The sequence below is a fragment of the Gigantopelta aegis genome, chromosome 11, assembly GCF_016097555.1.
Source record: "Gigantopelta aegis isolate Gae_Host chromosome 11, Gae_host_genome, whole genome shotgun sequence".
Lineage (NCBI taxonomy): Eukaryota > Metazoa > Mollusca > Gastropoda > Neomphalida > Peltospiridae > Gigantopelta > Gigantopelta aegis.
The window spans coordinates 15,992,194-16,013,386 of NC_054709.1; the positions used below are offsets into that span (position 1 = coordinate 15,992,194).

General features: G+C 39.3%; 1 protein-coding gene across 5 annotated transcripts in view; it reads left to right on the forward strand.

Moving 5' to 3' along the window:
- The window catches only part of LOC121385174 (protein lifeguard 2-like), a 43,700-nt gene extending 22,759 nt beyond the window's left edge, over nt 1-20,941 (forward strand). For 2 of the 5 annotated variants that reach the window (XM_041515731.1, XM_041515735.1), the window contains 5 exons: nt 840-927; nt 4,883-4,987; nt 11,028-11,075; nt 11,814-11,966; nt 19,604-20,941. In XM_041515731.1, coding sequence (XP_041371665.1) covers nt 840-927; nt 4,883-4,987; nt 11,028-11,075; nt 11,814-11,960 — 388 coding nt within the window. In that variant the 3' untranslated portion in view covers nt 11,961-11,966; nt 19,604-20,941. Of the gene's footprint in view, nt 1-839; nt 928-4,882; nt 4,988-11,027; nt 11,076-11,813; nt 12,421-18,309; nt 18,685-19,603 lie in introns of those variants that run through there. The other 3 variants (XR_005959499.1, XM_041515733.1, XM_041515734.1) reach the window with 3 other exon arrangements.
- The last annotated feature ends 252 nt before the right edge of the window (nt 20,942-21,193 follow it).

Here is a 21,193-nt window from a genome sequence, read left to right on the forward strand (position 1 = left end):
CTTTTAACTATATACAGTGAGCTCCGTGGTCTAGTGGATAAGCTGCTGGACAATCAAGCTGACGACAGTGGTTCAAATCCCGTCAAAGCTGGCTCACACATTCATTCATCTTTCTCATCTATCACCCTCTGCCTATCATTCTCATTATCTTAATATAAAAAACTTTCCAATTTCTCCCACGATTTCAATCTGTTTCGACCCTTTCTATCAGTTTCCTCCGACTCTGTCTTCTGAGCTGTCCACACCATCGCCTACATGTCTCAACTTCCTCCACGGGTGCATCCTCGTCCTCTGCCGCTAATAAAGCTGGTCTGACCCACGGCACTAACGACCGCCGGTAGTAGGGGTGCATAGTAGGTGGTTACAAGCACCTCTTAACAGTGCCAGAAGTAACTACTGAACACTCACCGAAGTGGTCAGACTAAGCCCACAGCTAAAAGCTGATGGGGAATGGCAGGTGTGTGGCACAGATAGCCACAAGAGACAAGCACCTGTCGCGGTTGGAGAGACAAGGACTGGGATGTGGAGGTGGACAGCGAAAGAAGTTGAAAGATAGGAGGAGTTGCCAGATCGGGAAGAAATGAGATGGAATTCAAAAGGAGAAAAAGGAAATGGGGTAGTGGGAGAAAAAAACAAAAAACAAAACAAACTTTTAACTATATAATGGATGCCAAATAACCATATTTAAAATGTTTTGAGTGCAACATTAAATAAAACATTTCTTCCTTTCTTTTTATTCTATATGAATAAAGATAGTAGTGTCGTTAAACAAATTAAACCGTAACCTTGATTCTGATATTTATATAACGTAAAATAGCGTGTAAATGTTGTTGTTCCAGTTTCTACACGACGAATAGTGTGCTGGTTGCAGCTGGAGTTACGGCCCTTGTTTGTCTCTCCATCTCCTTGTTTGCCATTCAGACCAAAGTAAGTTTTACAGCATTAACTATTTTGTCTATAGAGATGAACATTTCAGGATTATTTGGAATTCTGGACTTTTAAATGTCTGATGATCCAGGGGTTCTAGATTAAAAAACAAAAAAATCACATGCCATGGGACCAGTGAATTTGAAAATTTACTGGACATGATTAAAAATAAACATGCCCAATTTTAACTGGCAGCAAAATACAAGGTACGTTTTGTGTTTACACTTACTTGAAGAAAATTACATGGGTAGGTATATTGATGTCAAGGATGTGTAAAACATTACTCTTCTTTTTTTCTTTTTTTTCTTCTTTTTTTTATTGTCCCCAGAAACATAAGCAAGGTCAAGGTTGGGGCCTTGAATCATTGCTGTATATGGTATTATTGTATATACATAAACGATACATAATTAAAGCTATACACTCGTATATAAAGCACTTATTAAACAATATGTGTATACATATGCATGTGCGTGTATGAGAGAGAGAGAGAGAGAGAGAGGAGGGGGAGACAGACAGAAAGACAGACACGGACGTGTGGAGTAACAGGGATGAAGCCGAAGATAGACGAAAGGGAACACAAACGGCGCGAGCCGTATGTACACATACATAGTATTCAATATTAAGATGAAACAGATAGGCTTAACATGATACTGTAAAACGGGATATATGCAATGCAAAAGCCTTACATAATTGAAGGGGAAATATTCAGGAGACTAGGAAGAAGAGTACTAGAAATAGAAACAAAGTGAAAGAAGAAGAAAAAAAAAAAAAACCAACAACACTTTCTTGAAACATTACTCTTTGTTAGTGAAATGTTGAATGTGAAAGCAATTCAAAAGACATGACTTGTAGATATTTCTTTTCATACAATTGTAGGGTTAGGGTTTTTGTTTTTCACTTGCCATCGGGCTCACACAAAGTAGTGTTTTAGTGGCCCGACTCTAAAAACCAGTGGCCTCAGTCCACTGGATTCTAGAACCTCTGGATGACCTGGATAACACTGATATTCTAAACAATAAAATGTATTTAACATGTTATTTAAGTTGTTAATAAGGCTGTTGTAATTATTTTACAATTGCAGCAAACTCAGGACAGACCCTTTAATTTCGAGTCCTGGTTGAAAAAAAATAACCTGTTACCATGTAAACATTGTTACTTCAGATTGACTTCACAATGTGTACTGGACTCTTAGCTGAGATTTGAACAAAACAGAAAATAACTGCTACTACATGTATGTAGACCAGGGCCCCGTTCCACGAAGCGATCTTAGCACTAAAATCACCTTAGTGCATAGGTAGCTATACACTTATGGTGATCTTAGGGCTAAGATCACTTTGTGGAACGGGACCCTGGCGCTGGTCTGAGACTCGAGACTTTAATAGAGTCTGAGACAGTAATGTCATGACAACGCCATACAAATTGTATGCGTGTGACGTCATTAGAGATCGAGTCTGGAGTCTAAAAGTTTTATAAGCACCAGCTCTGATGTGAGTTCAGCCACCAACCGCTTGTCGCTAACATTCGCTAGGCTGATTTTTACACACGAAACCAAATTACATCGAGAACCAATCAAATAGTTTGCGAACGTTAGCGAAATGTTTGCTGGCTTAACTTGGGGCTGGTTATTTCAGATTGACTTCATCAGGGGTGAGAATTCTCATCGGATCAACTGTTTTCCTCTCATGGAACATTTCCTTTCGTCGCATTTTAATCGTCCTTTCCTCCAAAATGTGTCAGAGGACACAGATTTTAACCTAGGATTTCAAGAATTTTCGGCACCCCTCTAGATTTACTCTTTTTTACAGTTCGCCAATTCCCACCCCTGCTTCGTAACAAAACAAAATAACAGTTACTACCTGGTTATTTCGTTGACTTCACAGTGTGTGAAACTAAAATTTTAACGAAACAAAAAATAACTGTACTTGTGTACACCAGGTTATTTCAGATTGACTTAGGAGATAACCATATGGAGGTTTTAGATTTGCAAGTGTTATTGTCTATTTGATCCCGCAAATCTCATTTTTGACTGAAGGCATTAGCTTGAGGTTAAAAATGAAAGATCTGTGGGCATCAAATAGACAATAACACCCACAAATCTAAAAACTCCATATGGTTATGTCCATTGTAAACTGAATTGTTTTTCTAAAGAACTAACTGTATATTTGGTATTTCTTGAAAAAATACGTGGCTACAATCTAACTATAGACCCTTGAACCATCAAATTGGCCTGTTCCAGTTGCTAATGACGTCACTTTCTAATGACATCATAAGCTTTCCGGGTGTTATTTTCATTTGATCCCGGAAAAAGAATATAATTAACACTCGCCATCAGTTTACAATTTATAACAAAATAACTAACTGTGTACACCTGGTTATTTCAGATTGACTTCACAACAAAATAACTGTAACTGTGTACACGTGTTTATTTCAGATTGTCTTCACGACATAATATCCTGTAACTGTACACCTGGTTATTTCAGATTGTCTTCACAACAAAATAACTGTAACTGTGTACACCTGGTTATTTCAGATTGTCTTCACAACATAATATCCTGTAACTGTACACCTGGTTATTTCAGATTGTCTTCACAACAAAATAACTGTAACTGTACACCTGGTTATTTCAGATTGACTTCACGACAAAATAACTGTAACTGTACACCTGGTTATTTCAGATTGTCTTCATGACAAAATAACTGTAACTGTACACCTGGTTATTTCAGATTGTCTTCACGACAAAATAACTGTAACTGTACACCTGTTTATTTCAGATTGTCTTCACGACAAAATAACTGTAACTATACACCTGTTATTTCAGATTGACTTCACGACAAAATAACTGTAACTGTACACCTGGTTATTTCAGATTGACTTCACGACAAAATAACTGTAACTGTACACCTGGTAATTTCAGATTGACTTCACCACAAAATAACTGTAACTGTACACCTGTTTATTTCAGATTGTCTTCACGACAAAATAACTGTAACTATACACCTGTTATTTCAGATTGACTTCACGACAAAATAACTGTAACTGTATACACGTGGTTATTTCAGATTGACTTCACAACAAAATAACTGTAACTGTGTACACCTGGTTATTTCATATTGATTTCACAACAGAATAACTGTAACTGTGTACACGTGGTTATTTCAGATTGTCTTCACAACAAAATAATTGTAACTGTATACCTGGTTATTTCAGATTGAGTTTCACAACAAAATAACTAACTACACCTGGTTATTTCAGATTGTCTTCACAACAAAATAATTGTAACTGTACACCTGTTATTTCAGATTGACTTCACAACAAAATAACTAACTGTACACCTGGTTATTTCAGATTGACTTCACGACATAATATCCTGTAACTGTGTACACCTAGTTATTTCAGATTGACTTCACGACATAATATCCTGTAACTGTGTGCACCTGGTTATTTCAGATTGACTTCACGACATAATATCCTGTAACTGTGTGCACCTGGTTATTTCAGATTGACTTCACAACAAAATAACTGTAACTGTGTACACCTAGTTATTTCAGATTGACTTACCGACATAATATCCTGTAACTGTGTACACCTGGTTATTTCAGATTGACTTCACGACATAATATCCTGTAACTGTGTACACCTAGTTATTTCAGATTGACTTCACGACATAATATCCTGTAACTGTGTGCACCTGGTTATTTCAGATTGACTTCACGACATAATATCCTGTAACTGTGTGCACCTGGTTATTTCAGATTGACTTCACGACATAATATCCTGTAACTGTGTGCACCTGGTTATTTCAGATTGACTTCACAACAAAATAACTGTAACTGTGTACACCTAGTTATTTCAGATTGACTTACCGACATAATATCCTGTAACTGTGTGCACCTGGTTATTTCAGATTGACTTCACAACATAATATCCTGTAACTGTGTACACCTGGTTATTTCAGATTGATTTCACGATGTGCAGTGGACTTCTCTTCGTTCTAGTGATGGTCCTCTTCTTTTTCGGCTGGTCGTCTCTGATTGTCTACCACACGGCTGGGTACAACGCGGTACGTATGATTGTAAAATCTTTGCTTGAGGTGTGATACATGTGTAGGTTGCAGGATCAATCTACCTCTATGGACTTGTGTTTTTTCCCCACATCAATCAGTGTTTCATCCCAATTATTGTCCCATCCCAATCGGTGCCCCATCGCAAGGCACTAGTGCTGCAACGATAAACAGGTATACCGCGATAATTGATCAGCTCGATACGAACCGCAGTACAGTTTTGCATATCGCGATTTTTACACGCTATTTTTTTTCCTTATATCTGATTTGACTTGAAATAGGCAAACAAACAAACAAACAAAAACCACATCATTTTATTAATTGGTGATGACAGGAAATATAACATCAAGCGTAGTTGGCTTACTTGTTGGCATACAAAGTGATAGGTCGGTTATACTTGTACTTGGTTCTAACTTCTAAACAAAACGTGTTAAAAGTCCAATGAAAATAACCAGTTAACGATAATTACAAATACATGTTTTGTTACTTACACATTATCATTCATTGTTCATTTACATTGGAATACGGCTACGGCTATCATCTTCAAAGATATAAACCAACAAATAAGAATCACACTTCGCTGTTTTTCACTGAAGTCTGTTGCCTTGTGTAGCAAAATTGAGGCTCATATGCAATTTCGGGTACAATCTTAGTAACTTTCAGGAGGAACTATTATAACACCACTGAATTAAAAACCACTTGTTACCAATTTTCCCCATCATCCTAATGGCCGCCATTTTGTATTTCAAAATGGCCACCATTTAGATATATTTTCTGATATATCTCGACTTCTAGACCCTCTATAAACTTACTTTTAAAAGTAAAATAGATCATGTTTATAATTTTAAAAAAAGGTACAAGTCTACTATATTAGTTTCAGGTGGTGACAAAAAACTTGTGGTAACATTTGATATGGATCTGTACAAGCGAGTTTTAAAGTTGACGCATCTAGACTCCCATTACAAAGATAAGTTAGTTTTATGCCCAGGAGCTTATCACACATCACTGTGCTCTGAGATGCTTAGGAAGGACCATAGAATGCAGTGGCTTAGACGGTGCTTGGGTCGAAGCAGATTTGTATAGTTCTGTTATTGTAAACCAAATTATCAATGGCAATGATGAATCACTACAGCAGAGCTATAAAAGCCCACGAGGTAACACTCCAAGCACTGTTCGATCTTTTGTTAGAAGCATTCTTGTCAGAAAAACCTGCAGTACGCACACAGCTAGAGGATAGTGTTGAGTTATTGTCAACTTCATGTGGATCCAAACAAGGTATTAATGAAGCACACAAAGCATTGCTTGTTACATAGGAAGTCTCTCAATCTTAACCAACAGCTGGCTGACTTTGATGCCAGACACTCTGCAGAACCCATGTTTCAATGGGCACACATGTACATGCGGCAAGCGATGACCCTACTGCAATTCCAATGTGCCACACGCCAGGGCGACTGGTATCTACTTCTGTCATCTCTTGAGAAATTGTTTATATATTTCTTTTCATGTGATAGACTTGACTATACAAAAAATATCCCCGAATATATTGCACGAATGTTCCAACTCCAGACAGTGGATCCTGAAATATAGCAACGGTCTCTTTCGCAAGAGTTCACAGTGAATAGTTCTAACATACTTCCATTCACACGTCTTGGGATCGACCAAGCCCAGGAGCAGGGTAATAAAACCCTGAAGGGTCATGGTGCCATCAATGACATCACACAATCTCCTGCTACGCTTCTTAAATTCCGCATGTGTGCTGCTGAATTGGCATGAATTGCCAGTGAGACTGAAACTATGGTTGGGATGCCAAGCATGAATAGATCTGCACACCAGTGCCTTAATTCTTCTGTGTTACTGAGACAAGAACGGGCTATTAAAAACCTTTGTCATGTACTAAAACCATGGAAAATCTTCACATCACAAGAAAACCAACTGTTCAAGCATATGACTAAGGAGATACTTCCCAAACATATAGATGAAAGCATCCTTGCCACAGAAACACGAGGATCCTCAGCGATGAAGATATTTGTCGAAGAACGGGTATGTGGAGATGGCAACCTCTGAGACAAAGTGTAAGCCCCTGTTATGGAACTTCTCAACAAAATAAATTAAACTGCAAGCAAAGTCTGAAGTTCTAACTCTTCGAGAAACCACGGGTTTCATGTCCATATTGCTTATTGTTGCACGCTCATCTCGTGAAGTGAACATGGAAGAGGTAAATGGGAAGTATGAGTTTTCAACTACCAACCGTACACTAATGACACCATTTGGCTGGCTGTGTTCATCCAACATTAGATAAGATTAAAGTGATCACAGTTCTCGAGAACCTTCCAAACAAAACTTCAATACTGGACTCACCCTATTATCCGACATACGAATGTGATCATGGTACAACTTCTAATAAGTGTCTTATAGTTGATTGTATGGCTGTTGTGTAAGAGTTGATGGCTGTATCTTTTGAGAACTGCAATGCCCTCAGCAATGACTATGTTCAACTTATAAATGTTAAAGCTCGTACCTACCATGTTACCTGTGTGGTCTTTGATAATTATTCCATTGAGGAATCATAGAAGGGAACAACACAAGAACGGTGTAGAGGCAGTACGGTACCAGTGATTGGATACCAAGTATACGACACTATCAAAATTAAAGATGCAAAATCATTTCTTGCAAGCACTACAACAGGATTCTCTCACCCTTTACCTAGCACAGAAGCTTGTAGATGAAATCCAAGGATTCGTCATTACTGCAACCCGTAAGAGTGTAATGTCAAATAGACCTGGTGACATCATTCCTGGTGAAAGTTCACAAGAAGATGATTGATAATTGATGATTTTGCATGCTGTAGAAGCAGCAAGGGCTGGGTATACCATTCATATAAAAAATACAGTCAAGACACAGGTGTGTTGCTTGCTGCCTTAAGGCGTGTTCCTATTCTTGGCAAAAAAGTAGCAATGTTGATGGGCACTGGTGATCAACGTCAACTTGTTATGCTGCAACCAATATATAATGCAAGAAAATAGAGCAAGAGCTTTGTGTAAATGGCACGTACTCACATTAGAGGTAAATCAAAGCAATCCTGCCTGGAAGCATTCTTGAAAGCAGACATATGAGTATTGTAACTGCGATATCTGGCCTCGGAATTGGAATTGAGCCTTGTAATGATACCATAAAGGGATGCATGTCACATCTGTGCATCATTCTCTGTAAGAAGCGTGTCAACATCACAGAACCGCACAAGCTTAGATGGACCTTATTCAAGCAACAGTCCATTGACAAAGGAGTCAAATTGCTACCACCAACATCTGGAGCATGGATGCAACATATCATGAGAGCTCATTGTCAATCGGCTGTGTGGGAGCAGGCTCTTGTCCTTCTTGTCCACACACACACACATACACACACACACACACACAAAGTTCTTAAAAACACAAACACATTAAACACAGCTGTGTAATTTAATCCTTGTACTTGTATAAACTATTTTCATATGACTAAAGCGGCCATTTTTCTTGTAAATGGCAGCCATTTTGTAATTCAGTATGGCGACAATATATAATCATCATCATCATTATATTTAAATATGCGAGACACGTGCGAATTGTAATAAAAAAGATAAATAAAAAGACTATCATATCAAAATAGTGGTTCAGTATGTTATATGTGCCGGCCATTTTAAAATCCAAAATAGCTGCTCTTAGCTAGGGGTCCCAGAAAAATTGGTAACAAGTGATTTTGACAGTATTTCATGAATATTACTAAGATTGTACCCAAAAATGCATATGGGGTACCATATGGTCACAGACTAGAACTCGGAATACTTACACATATATATATATATATATATATATATATATATAGGTTATTACCAGAGTGTTTTTCGGTATCGTCAATATCATATATTAGGAATAAAAATTGTATTATGCGAGCCTCTGGCGAGTATAATACATTATTTTTATTCCTAATATATGATATTGACGATACCGAAATACACGAGGGTAATAATCTCTTTATCATATAAGCTCAAGCTTAATACAACATGTTTTTGTAAACTGTACACGCAACTTTAATTCCAGTCCGCTATTACTAGATATTCAAATGATGTAAGAATATGTGGCGCGGTGTATTTTTGACTGGAAATGACGTCAAACTCGAATGACGTCATTTTGGATGTCCTTACATCAAAATAAAGTTATGCCTAACGTTTTTTGTTTTCTGAACGCTGGACAGCTTTCAGTGTCAAATTGCCATTGAAATGTTTTTATTTGATGACTATGAATGCAGACGTCAGTCATGGAGTGTCACCCAATTACGTTTGCTTAAATGTCAATAAACCTAGTGCCGAGACCTCGACTAATTTACATCTAATTTGCAAAGTTATCAAATTCTTAAAGTATGTGATCTGAAAAATATCACATACTTTGATTGCACTGAAAAATTAAGATATTATTAGATAAATATATATATATATATATATGGCGGCAATGGGTTTCCTCTCTTTCTATTGGCCAAATGTTGAAGTTACAAATAACCATAGTTTAAAATGTTCTGGATTATTTTAAAACTAATATATCTTTATTTTGTTATGTTTGTGCTATGTTTTTTATAGGTAAGACATATTTATATTACAAAGACAAAGACATTTTAAATTATTTTATAAATATATAAAGAAAGAGAAATAAGTAGCGCCCACAGAACTCAGTAAAAAAAAATCTGCTTTAAAGAGGGTATCTGGTTTAGAGGGGTTCTGTTCTGCCCTGATCTTTAAAGGGACACGCCCTAGTTACGGCTAGTTGTTAACCATTACGGCGTTGTTTTTCGCTATTAAACCCATTTTTTTCACAAATAAAATTGCACTTTACTTACATTTTATTATTTAGAATACACATTTCCATTCACCTGAAATGCTTTTTGGTAATCCTGGTAATCCTGATGTTTGTAAAACCACGAAATGCATTTTTTGTATTTCTTAAAAAGCCGCGTGCACTCGAGAAAAAAACGTTAAGCAAGCGAGGTCCAATCTATTTTTAGAGGGAATCTTCCTGTGTAAACATCACAGACGTTGGTATACCACGTGACCGTTATCATTTTGGTTCGGTTTGTTTTCTCGTGTACGGTTCGCGCAATCAACATCCGATTTGTTGTCGTTTGCTTGTTGTTCATTTGTGAGATTTTTCTTAACAGTTCGTGAACATTTTCAGTATCAATAAAGTTCAGACAAGTAAGTGTCTCAGTACAAAACGTTACAAACCCTTAAAACCAATAATTTTGCTAAGTCTTATGATATCTGGAGAGGGGATACAACCAGGACAGAACAGTTGGAACATGTCCAGGAGAGGTGAAAGGAACGCACCCCAAGTCTGTGCGCACTCTGTGAAATTTGTCGTGACATAGGCATTGTTGTGCTTCAAGCGACGTCTACCGGTGACATCAGAATACTAACTTTCAAAATTATTTCAAGCAATTGGGACATGGGGATTCCCATGGTATTTATCGATATAAAACCTGCTTTTTCACTCCATTTGATTAAAACGTGATCCAAGTGTGTTACATGTTTGTAGATTAACCAAATTATAATTAATTTTCGCTGGATGGAACTAGGGCGTGCGTCTTTAAAAAGGGAATGTGAATCATGTCCAGTTTACAGAGGGTCTGGTTTTTAGGAGTTTCACTGTATTTCATTTATATTATTATAGGCAGGACATAGCCCAGTTGTAAAGTGCACGCTTGATGCACGGTCAGTCTAGGATCGATCCCTGTCGATGGGGTCTATTTCTCGTTGCAGCCAGCGCACCATGATTAGTATATAAAAGGCTGTGGTATGTGCTATCCTGTCTGTGGGATGGTGCCTATAAAAGATCCCTTGCTACTAATGGAAACATTTTAGCGGGTTTCCTCTCTTAAGACTAGATGTCAAAATTACCAAATGTTTGACATCCAACAGCTGATGATAAATAAATCAATGTGCTCTAGTGGTGTTGTTAAACAAAACAAAACTTTTAACTTTTTGTATCATTATTGATTTCTTTTGTTTTTTAAGATTCTTGATGCAGTGTATGGTGGACTAGCAGCCCTTCTTTTCGGTCTGGTGAGTTCCTGGTTATTAATACCCTTACTATTTGATTATTATTAAAAAAATTTTATCCCACTGCCCCCTATCCTTTCTCTCCTTTGAATTCCATCTCATTTCTTCCTGATCTGGCAACTCCTCCTATCTTTTAACTTCTTTTACTCTCCAACTCCACATCTCAGTCCTTGTCTCTCTAACCGTGACATGTGCTTGTCTTTTGTGGCTATTCATGCCACACACCTGCCATTCCCCATCAGCTTTTAGCTGTGCGCTTAGTTTTGACTACTTCGGGGAGTGTTCAGTAGTTACTTCTGGCATTGTTAAGAGGCACTTGTAACCACCTACTATACACCCCTACTACTGACATTATTACCCATACTAGATGTAACCCAAACTTCAAGCGACAAAGTTTGATGGGTGTGGTGGCCTTATTCAAGCATGTACGCAAAGGTCCACATTTTTTCCATCAAATTTAGATAATGTTACATAAACATGTTGGGTTTTTTTGTGTTGATTCTTATTGAGTCTTAGCCGTTGTTGGTCTCATTGCAAGGAGTTTTCTCTGTTGACAGTAGGTAGTCTGACACTAGCATTAGCATTACTCACAGAATATATTTTTTTTCTCTGTTGACAGTTGGTAGTCTGACACTAACATTAGCATTACTCTCAGAATGGTTGTTTTTCTCTGTTGACAGTTGGTAGTCTGAGACTAGCATTAGCATTACTCTCAGAATGGTTGTTTTTCTCTGTTGACAGTTTCTGGTGTACGACACCCAGATGATTGTGGGAGGCCGGAAGATTGAACTGTCTCCCGAGGAGTACATCTCCGGAGCTCTCCAGCTGTACATGGACGTTGTCTTACTTTTCCTCATCATCCTGTCCTGCTTTGGCAAGAGCAGCTAATTTCAGGTCAAGCAAGAACATCATCGGGTGGTCATTATGGAAAACTTAATTATAAACAATTGTTTGATGAAGTGGATTCAATTTTATGGAAAAGTGAACTTGGATCACACTAGAACCAATTTTGTTTAGCTTTTTCGTTATCATTCTGTCGTGCTTTGGCAAGAGCAGCTATGTCAAGGTCAAGCAAGAACATTATCGTGTGGTCATTATGGAAAAAATAATTACAAATAATTGCTTGATGAAGTAGTTGAATTTTATATTATTATGTCGTTATTATAAAAATATTCTAAACAATTGCTTAATGACGTGATTGAATTTTATGAAAAAGTGAAAACACGTCGCATATGTATATATGTATGTATGTATAGAGAGAGAAAAAGAGAGATCTTTATTATCCACATTATCCATATTAGTGACGTTGCATATGATTATGAAATTAAAAAGAAAGAAGAAGAAGAAATGTTTTAGTTAACAACTCACTCGACACATTTTTATTACAGTTATATGGTGTCGGACATTTAATTTATAATTCCATCTTGACCTTATATTATGATTATAATGAAATTATTCACATTGTGTGTGTGTGTGTGTGTGTGTGTGTGTGTGTGTGTGTGTGTGTGTATATATATATATATATATATATATATGTATGTATGTATGTATGTATGTATAGAGAGAGAAAAAGATAGATATTTATTATCCACATTATCCATATTATTTCTTTTCAACATCACCTGTCCTCATAACTAGTGCATATTCCTTACGGTTAGTAGACTGGTCCGAACATCCCAACAGCCAATGGGATGGCCTAAATTCTTCTACTGTGTACCCCTTCCTGTTCCGGTCACATGACTGTAACTTCCTTCTTTTTCCTTTGCTTCTATGGTTCGGATGTTCTTATTTTCGCTCTGTCGTAATCTGAGCCATCTGTTTTAATTACTATGGTTTATGTTTCGATTTATTGTTGTGACACATTCTATAATGTTGTTACCTTTTTACTATACCATTATTTTGGTTGTAATCACTTTATTTAAAGTGTTATGTGAAATTTTATTTTTTTCACATGTGCCGGTTCAAGTTGTCAGTTGCCATTTTTAAAATGGCGGCTTCTTGTTTACTGGAATTGTACAATTTTATGTGTTTGCTTTCTCATTACAGTTTGATTGAGAATGTCTGATACGAGTTCTACAAGGGTTATACGTTTCTGCTCTAAGTGCAGGAAGTTTTTGGTGGGTGGAGACCTGCATGATGTTTGCCCTGGATGTCGCCCGCCTTGCGATGTGGAATTGCGTTGCCTTCTATGTCTGCCTCTAGGTTCTGTGGAGTTTGACAACTACTTGAAGGTGATTGCCCAGCAGGCAAAGAAGGTGGAGACTGTCTCGGCTGCTACTCCTCCGGCTGTATCCATCCTGGAGTCTGTCGCTGAGGTGTTGAAATCGCTGTTACCGAGCATGGTCCAGGAAACTATTGCATCTAGCTACTAGTTCATCGGTTCCAGGTCCAGCGGCTACGGTTTCCTCACTGGGACCAGTGTCTTCGGGTTCGGCTGATGTGATAGTACCAGTCGCTACGCCAGTATCAGCGATGGTCCGTGCTACAGTGACGGGTCGTTCCAGTCGCCGGGATCGGTCTAGGAATATCGAGAATCATGCTTCACGGACAGCTTCCGGTTCCGGTTCCTGTTCTGGCCGTTCGCGGTCTCCACGGCCTTCCAGTATGGGTGATCGACATGCGTGTGCTCGGCTCTTACGGGACTTTCCGGACGATGAGTCACATGTCTTGGTGGTGGACGATACGGATGCTGCTGATAGTATGACTATGAAAGATTGCTTATCCATCGTCTATGAACTACTACCGCCTGCCCGGAAGGGACCAATACCCATGATTGCGACCGATGTAGCCCCAGAGGATGTCGTTATTAAATCACTCGCTGTGGGCATGATGATCGCCAGGGTCAACTCAGAGTTAGATGCATTTTTTGTGGAGACGGCTTCACCGTTGGCATTACCTCCGTGGCATAGTTATTCCTATCCTGTCTTTAACATGCCTTTCAAGGATCGGGTTCCTGACTTGGATTTTGACGCATCTCGACTTAGCAAGCCTCCCTCGATGGTGGAAATTCCGGAACGGACTGTGACAGCTATCGATACTACTCAGCGGCAGTTGCTTTACGTCTTGTCGTATCTAGATGTGTTTTTAGCTGCCATAGCTTTGCAAGTGAAGGATGGTAAGGGTTATGCTCTCCTTCAACAGTCAGCTAAGATGGTTGCAGTTATGATGTCGATGATCACATCTACTTCCACCATCTTAACACACCAGCGGCAGACATCTTGTTTAAAGCAGTCCACATTAGATGATGCTCATAATATAAAAAGAAACTGTTGTCTCAACCGTGGTCGTCGCCTAAACTGTTTGCTGATGTGGTGACAGATAATGAAACGGCACAGCAATCAACTGCAACCGTGAAAACACTGTCAGCTTCGTTGAAAAAATGGAAGAACACGCCTTTTAAACGGCAGCCTTTCAGGGACAACCTCCACCTAGAAAGTCTGCCAGATCGGGGAATCGATCCCAAGGGAAGCCTCTCCGACTTTGATGCCAGCCATCACACCCAGGACTCCTTAGATTATCACAACCTTTGCGCACCCCTCGACTTTACCTTGAACAACGACTTTCAACTCAAACTTCCGATGTGTCCAACACTGGTTGAAACATCCACTGTCGGAGGTTGACTGCAGAGGTATTAGGAGAAATTGGGAACACCTCTGCGATGACGTGTTTGTAACAGGGATATTACGACATGGTTATCGGCTGCAATAATTATCTTCCCCACCACCTTTGACCAGATCTCCAAGGGAAGCCTGCCACTCGGATTCTCACTTGCTGGTCTTGCAAGACACAGTCAACAAACTGTTAGACAAGGGAGCAGTACAGAAGATACCTATGCAGCACATCACTCCGGGGTTTTACTTAGAAATCTTTCTGGTTCCCAAGAAAGATTCTACAAACCTCAGAATGATCCACATCCTGGCGTACTTCAACTTACATCTTCTCGAACCTCCACCGCAGTTCAAGATGTTCACAGTCCGCGATGTGATAACTGTCATTCAACCAAACGACTGGCTAGCATCACTTGACATCAAGGATGCCTACCTCCACATGCCTGTCCATCCAGCCTACCACAAGTATCTCAGGTTCGTGCTACAGGGAGTGCACTACGAGTGGATGGTTCTGCCATTTGGCATTTCGGTAGCTCCTTGCCTGTTCACAAGAATAACAGTCCGGATGTCCCGGGTTCTCCATCAGCAGGGTATATCATTTTACCCATATCTGGACGACTGTCTTTTAAAGTGCCAGAGCAAGACGAAGTTAGCAGGACAAGTCAGCTACTTACTTCAGTTCTTGAACCGCCACGGATGGATTGTCAACCAGGACAAGTCGCTATTGCTACCAACACAGCATCTCCAGTTCATTGGGATTCAGCTGCAGACCGATCTGGGACTCCTTCAGGTTCCTGCCAACCGATGGACCAAGATTCAATCTGCGGTATCCAAAGTTCTGGCCGAACCTGTGACTTCCCATGCATGGCAGAGCCTACTGGGTCTTTTGAACTCAGCCCAAGACTTGACTCTACGGGGTCGCCTGCAGTTACATCGCTTACAAGTCTTCCCAAATCCGTTCATCACGTTGGACTGATGATCAGCCTTCCTGACAACCTTTGGCCCAGTTTTCAATGGTGGCTGATTCCATCAAATGTCTTAGTCTCTTTGAGGCCATTCCAAGCGACCGACCATTTGTTCATGGACGCCTCTCAAGAAGGTTTGGGAGCACATCTGAACAGTCAGACAACATTTGGGCTGTGGTCTTCCATCGAAGCAAGTTACCACATCAACGTGTTAGAGCTTCTGGCAGTGTTCAATGCGATACGTCGTTGGCGTCGGCACTTGATCCATGCAACTCTAATGGTAGCTACCGACAATGTGACAGCAGCGGCCTACAGCAATCGTCAGGGCGGAACTCATTCCAGCAGCCCACTGGATCTCACATATCGCCTGTTCAAGCTGACAGATGCAATCCCGTTGCAACTCAGAGCACGTCACATACCAGGTGTGTCAAATGTGAAGGCAAACATGTTGTGTGTCACAGACTGTGGACACCAAATGTCGATCTTTTTGCGACACGCTTCAATTGTCAGCTGAGATTGTACGTGTCACCTGTTCTGGATTGAGACACATTGGCCATTAGCTGGGACAGTCTGGACGCGTATGCGTTCCCGCCACCAGTATTACTGCCAACCAAGAGTCCTCCAGCAGTTTCAGGAGTTCCATTGTCGGATACTTCTCATCGCTCCAAACTGGCCAAGCTGATTCTGATATCCAGACCTCCTTCGTCTGGCGGCACCAAACCCTCTACCGCTACCAGATTGTGATCACCTCTTGCTTCGTCCCACATCGAGATAGCACTATCCAAATCCAAGCTTTTACCAACTACACGCATGGACATTATCTCCGAGGGTTTAAGGAAGAAGGGGTTCTCTTCACAGACCACATCGACGATTTTGAAAGCTCATTGGGCATCCACAGCTGCTGCATGTCCGGTGGTTATGTTTTCATCGATGGTGTCTCAGTAAGAAACTGAAACCTCAGACTATTCGTGTTGAGAGGCTAGCAGACTTCCTGCTGTATCTCTGGTTCTGAGGGCCTTATCTAAAGCACGTTATGAGCCTGCTGCTGAGGCATCTTTAGAGGTTTTGACAAGGAAGACGGCATTCCTGCTGGGGTTTGCTATGGTGGCAAGAGTGTCAGAGATACATGCTTTGGATGTCGACATGGTGCGTTTTCATCAAGACAACTCTTCAGTTTCACTGGCCTTTTGATGAACTTTGTTGCTAAGAATCAGCTGTCGGATCAATCTCCTCGCACCTATGATGTTAAAGCACTTTCTTCCATTGTGTCCTGTTCGAGCCCTTAAGCTGTACCTGGAGAGAACTAAAACTTTTCGCAAAGATCAAAAGCGGTTGTTCCTCTCTTGCAACCAGAGACATTTGAAAGACATCACTAAGAACACAGTGTCCACTTGGATAAGGTCCATGATTCTGTATGCTTACCAGGCAGAGGGTTTACCTCCACCGCTGGCGTCTTAATCCACATAACTGCATGCCTTAGCCGCCGCCATGTCGCTGCATTGTAATACACCGATTACCAGCATGTTAACAGGGTGTTATTGGGCCACCGATTGTATCTTCGCAAACTACTACCTGAGGGATGTGTCTACCAAAGATGTTGAGGAATTCCATCATCTGGGTCCGGTGGTTGCAGCTCAAACTCTGGTGAATTCTGGTCGTCCTCGTCACCACTGATGTCTGTCAAGATTCAGGACTGCACCTGGAGATGTCCAATGAATTGACAGGTGAGGAATGGACTTGACAAATTGTTTTTTTGGACACCTTTCCGAAGTTTTGCACTGGTTGGTGCCAGGACTTTTTGTCTGGATAACACTAGTTAGTTAATGCACTGCACACTAACAACCTGTTTCCTACTAATTGAACTAATTTCTCTACTGTTTTACTAGTAAGAAAAAATCGGGGTTTTGTTGGTTTAATGTTCTGATGGATGCTTCCACCATATTGTTTGCGTTCAGTATACAATCATGGGTTGGATGATTATGTAACACCTGCATCCGCGGTGGCGATGCTTACCCACCATTCAGAACCCATTTGTTCGAGGACGAATTTGTGACCCTTTACGTAATTCACGACTTCGTTCATCCACATCACTGACGGATGCCACCTTTCCCACTGTCAATACTAACAGCACGGGTATTGGTTTGTTCCATGCATCTCTTGGGGGATGGGCTAACTCTGGCTGGCCTTATTCTTCCACTGTCAGATTCCTACCGGTCCGCGTGGAGAAGACTTGTGCATCTTAGGAGTACAAAACCCACCACCATCTGTTGAATGCTGCACTAGTTATGAGGACAGGTGATGTTGAAAAGAAATGGAGAAAACTTGAGGTGTTTTCTCTTTTATATCTACATCACCTGTCCTCATGGGATGATTCCCACCTGACCTCCCCGCTTCCAGTTCTCCATGCGATTCGCTCAGGGAAAAGAAGGAAGTTACAGTCACGTGGCAGGAACAGGAAGTGGTGCGCAGTAGAAGAATTTAGGCCATCCCATTGGCTGTTGGGATGTTCGGACAGTCTACTAACCATAGGGAATATGCACTAGTTATGAGGACAGGTGATGTATCTATAAAAGAGAAAACACCTCAAGTTTTCTCCATTTGTGTTTTTCCCCTTGCCACTTTAAGCTTTCCAATATTATTTATATATTAATGCATTTTTAATAGGATATAAGCTGGCTTTTAACTACGTGAAGGCAAAGAGATTTGTGGATGCAGTTGATATATGTCACCATGTAGGTAACTAATGTCATTCATATACTCAGACATCAACTAAATAATCTACACAGATACGGCTATAGGGAAACATTGATATTGACTATATGGTGCCAACTGTATGATAAACACCAAATATGCTTATGTGTCCTTAACTCTTGTGCATCCAGCTTTAAAATCAGAATAAGTTGTCACTGATCCAAGTTTGGGGGCAGGACATAGCTCAGTGGTACAGCACTTGCCTGATGCGCGATCAATCCCCGTCGGTGGGCCCATTGGGCTATTTCTCGTTCCAGCCAGTGCACCACGACTGGTATATCAAAGGCTGTGGTATGTACTACTCTGTAGGAGGGTGCATATAAAAGATCCCTTCTGCTAATCGAAAAGAGTAGCACATGAAGTGGCGACAGTGGGTTTCCTCTCTCAATATCTGTGTGGTCTTTGACCATATGTCTGACGCCATATAACTGTAAATATAATGTGTTGAATGGGTCGTTAAATAAAACATTTCTTTCTTTGATCCAAGTTTCCAATGTGAAATGTGTCATTTTGAACCTACATTTTTCAACCTCAGATTGTAAGAAAACACCCAACGTAACACTTTCTTGATGTGTGTAATATTTTAGGGGACATCTTATTGAGTCTAATTACCCAAATAAAATTTAAAGAAAAACTTAATTTATTTACCGTAATACTTTTTTTTAAAGTTTGTGTCATCAGTTATTTTCAGGTAATATATATCCTTCATAAAACAATAATGTCCAACATGGTTTAAAAGAAATATCTTACAAATATCAAGAAATCAAACCCATACGTGCGTTATAGGAACCAGGTGATGTAATTTACGGTAATGATATGTATTGTACCAGCTTGTCTAACAACTGAATTCTATGTGTCAGTTTTAAAATATTTACATGTGGGCACATATTTTATAGTCCTTGTTCCAGCCAGTGCACCACAACTGGTATATGAAAGGCCATGGTATGTGCAGTCCTGTCTGTGGGATGGTGCATATAAAAGATCCTTTGCTACTAATTGAAAAATGTTGCAGGTTTCCTCTTTATCACTGTGTCAAAATGACCATATGTTTGGCATCCAATAGCCGATGATTAATAAATCAATGTGCTCTAGTGATGTTGTTAAACAAACCAAACTTATATATTTTATAGCCATATGTTTTGTTTAAATATATCTGTTTTCAGTAGTTTGGATATAAAGAGTTTTTCTGTCTTTTTTTTTTCTCCAGGTTTTATCAAGCCACCCAAACTATCCTAAAATAAGAAAAGACATTCTGGAAAAGGCCCGATTAAGTCTGCGTGTGTGAAGAAGCTGAACATGCTGTCAAATTCTCAGGGCTCGAACTTAACGATGGCACTGACAGCTATTGCCGTAGTTGTGATATGAAATACCATCAGTAGCAGTTGACCGATGACATTTTAAAAACATTTTTGCCGATGGATAAAAATTATTGCCGTCAGTTCAAGAGACTATTTTTTGTTTTTATATTTGTTTCCAAAGTTACTAGCTTATAATTACCATAGACAGGCTCAAAATTGCTGTTGGTGAATATTTTGTCTACGGCAAAAAGATTTCACAATTGCTGTAGGTAACAAAAATGTTTATGTTCGAGCCAGATATTTTTGTCTGTGATATAAAACATTACAATATTGTGATTATCAATACTGTGATGGTTGACATGTGCCAGAAACTTGGAGTATTTTGTACATTGTAGGCCTAAATATGCATGGATATACATTTCAAAGCAAATACCATTCAAATACATTACAGGGCTAGCTATAGCTATTGTCAGATTCACTATTTGCAAATACATGTATTGGAAACACTTGGTGAATTTTATTTTAATTTGATGGAAAACTGGAGATGCATAGTTTTTAAGAGTTCAGAGATAGGCAGCGAAGCGCACGCTTCTTACAATATTAAGCGAAATTAACCAACTGCAATGCTGCAACCAGTTGCAATGCAGTTTCAAATTTGAACTGTTATATATTAATTTCGAAAACTCGAACTCCCTGAAACTCGAACTATTTTCTCATTCCCTTCAAGATCGAGCTATCGAAGTGTGACTGTACATGTATTGGAAACACTTGGTGAATTTTATTTTAATTTGATGAAGAAAAAAAAGCTGTACTAATTGATATTTTGTTAAAAAATAAATATTGTTCATTCTGAATAATAACAGATTTACAGTACAAAAGACATCTTTATGCTGGCTGATGCAAGTAGTCATGAAGTAAGTTAAATATGTATATAACTATAAATTTATTTCAACAAAATGTGTGATAATATTGATGAGAAATGTACTGATGTGATCTTGACCATGCCTGCTATATTAAATTGGTTCTGAAGAAACGTAACTGTAAACTGAGATGTAGGTGAAAGTTTCCGTTAAAATACCATGACTACTAGTACTATAGGAAAACTTTTTCTCTCATCTTCAGGTATATGGGACAGAGCTATCCCATGAAAGAAAGCTATGTAGGAAATTTCTATCTTACATGGGATACAACGCACACTTGTTTAACATGACGTCGTTGGTCATATATGACGTCATATTAGTGCGAGGTGATGATATGAGGTCATTAGACACAGTTTTAAATTAATATTTTGTTATTAAAACCTTCATTTTAAAAGATATCTAGTTAATTTGTAATGTTAGATTTTATTTAACACATGAAACAAACAAGGCAAATACGATAGTGTAGTTTATTTATGATAAAATGGTAAAATGAAGCAGTTACTTGTTCAGCCATCTTTGTCTGTTCCGTGTAAATTAATGGTTTATTTACCAAATGAATGAGAGAAAAAGACTCCATCA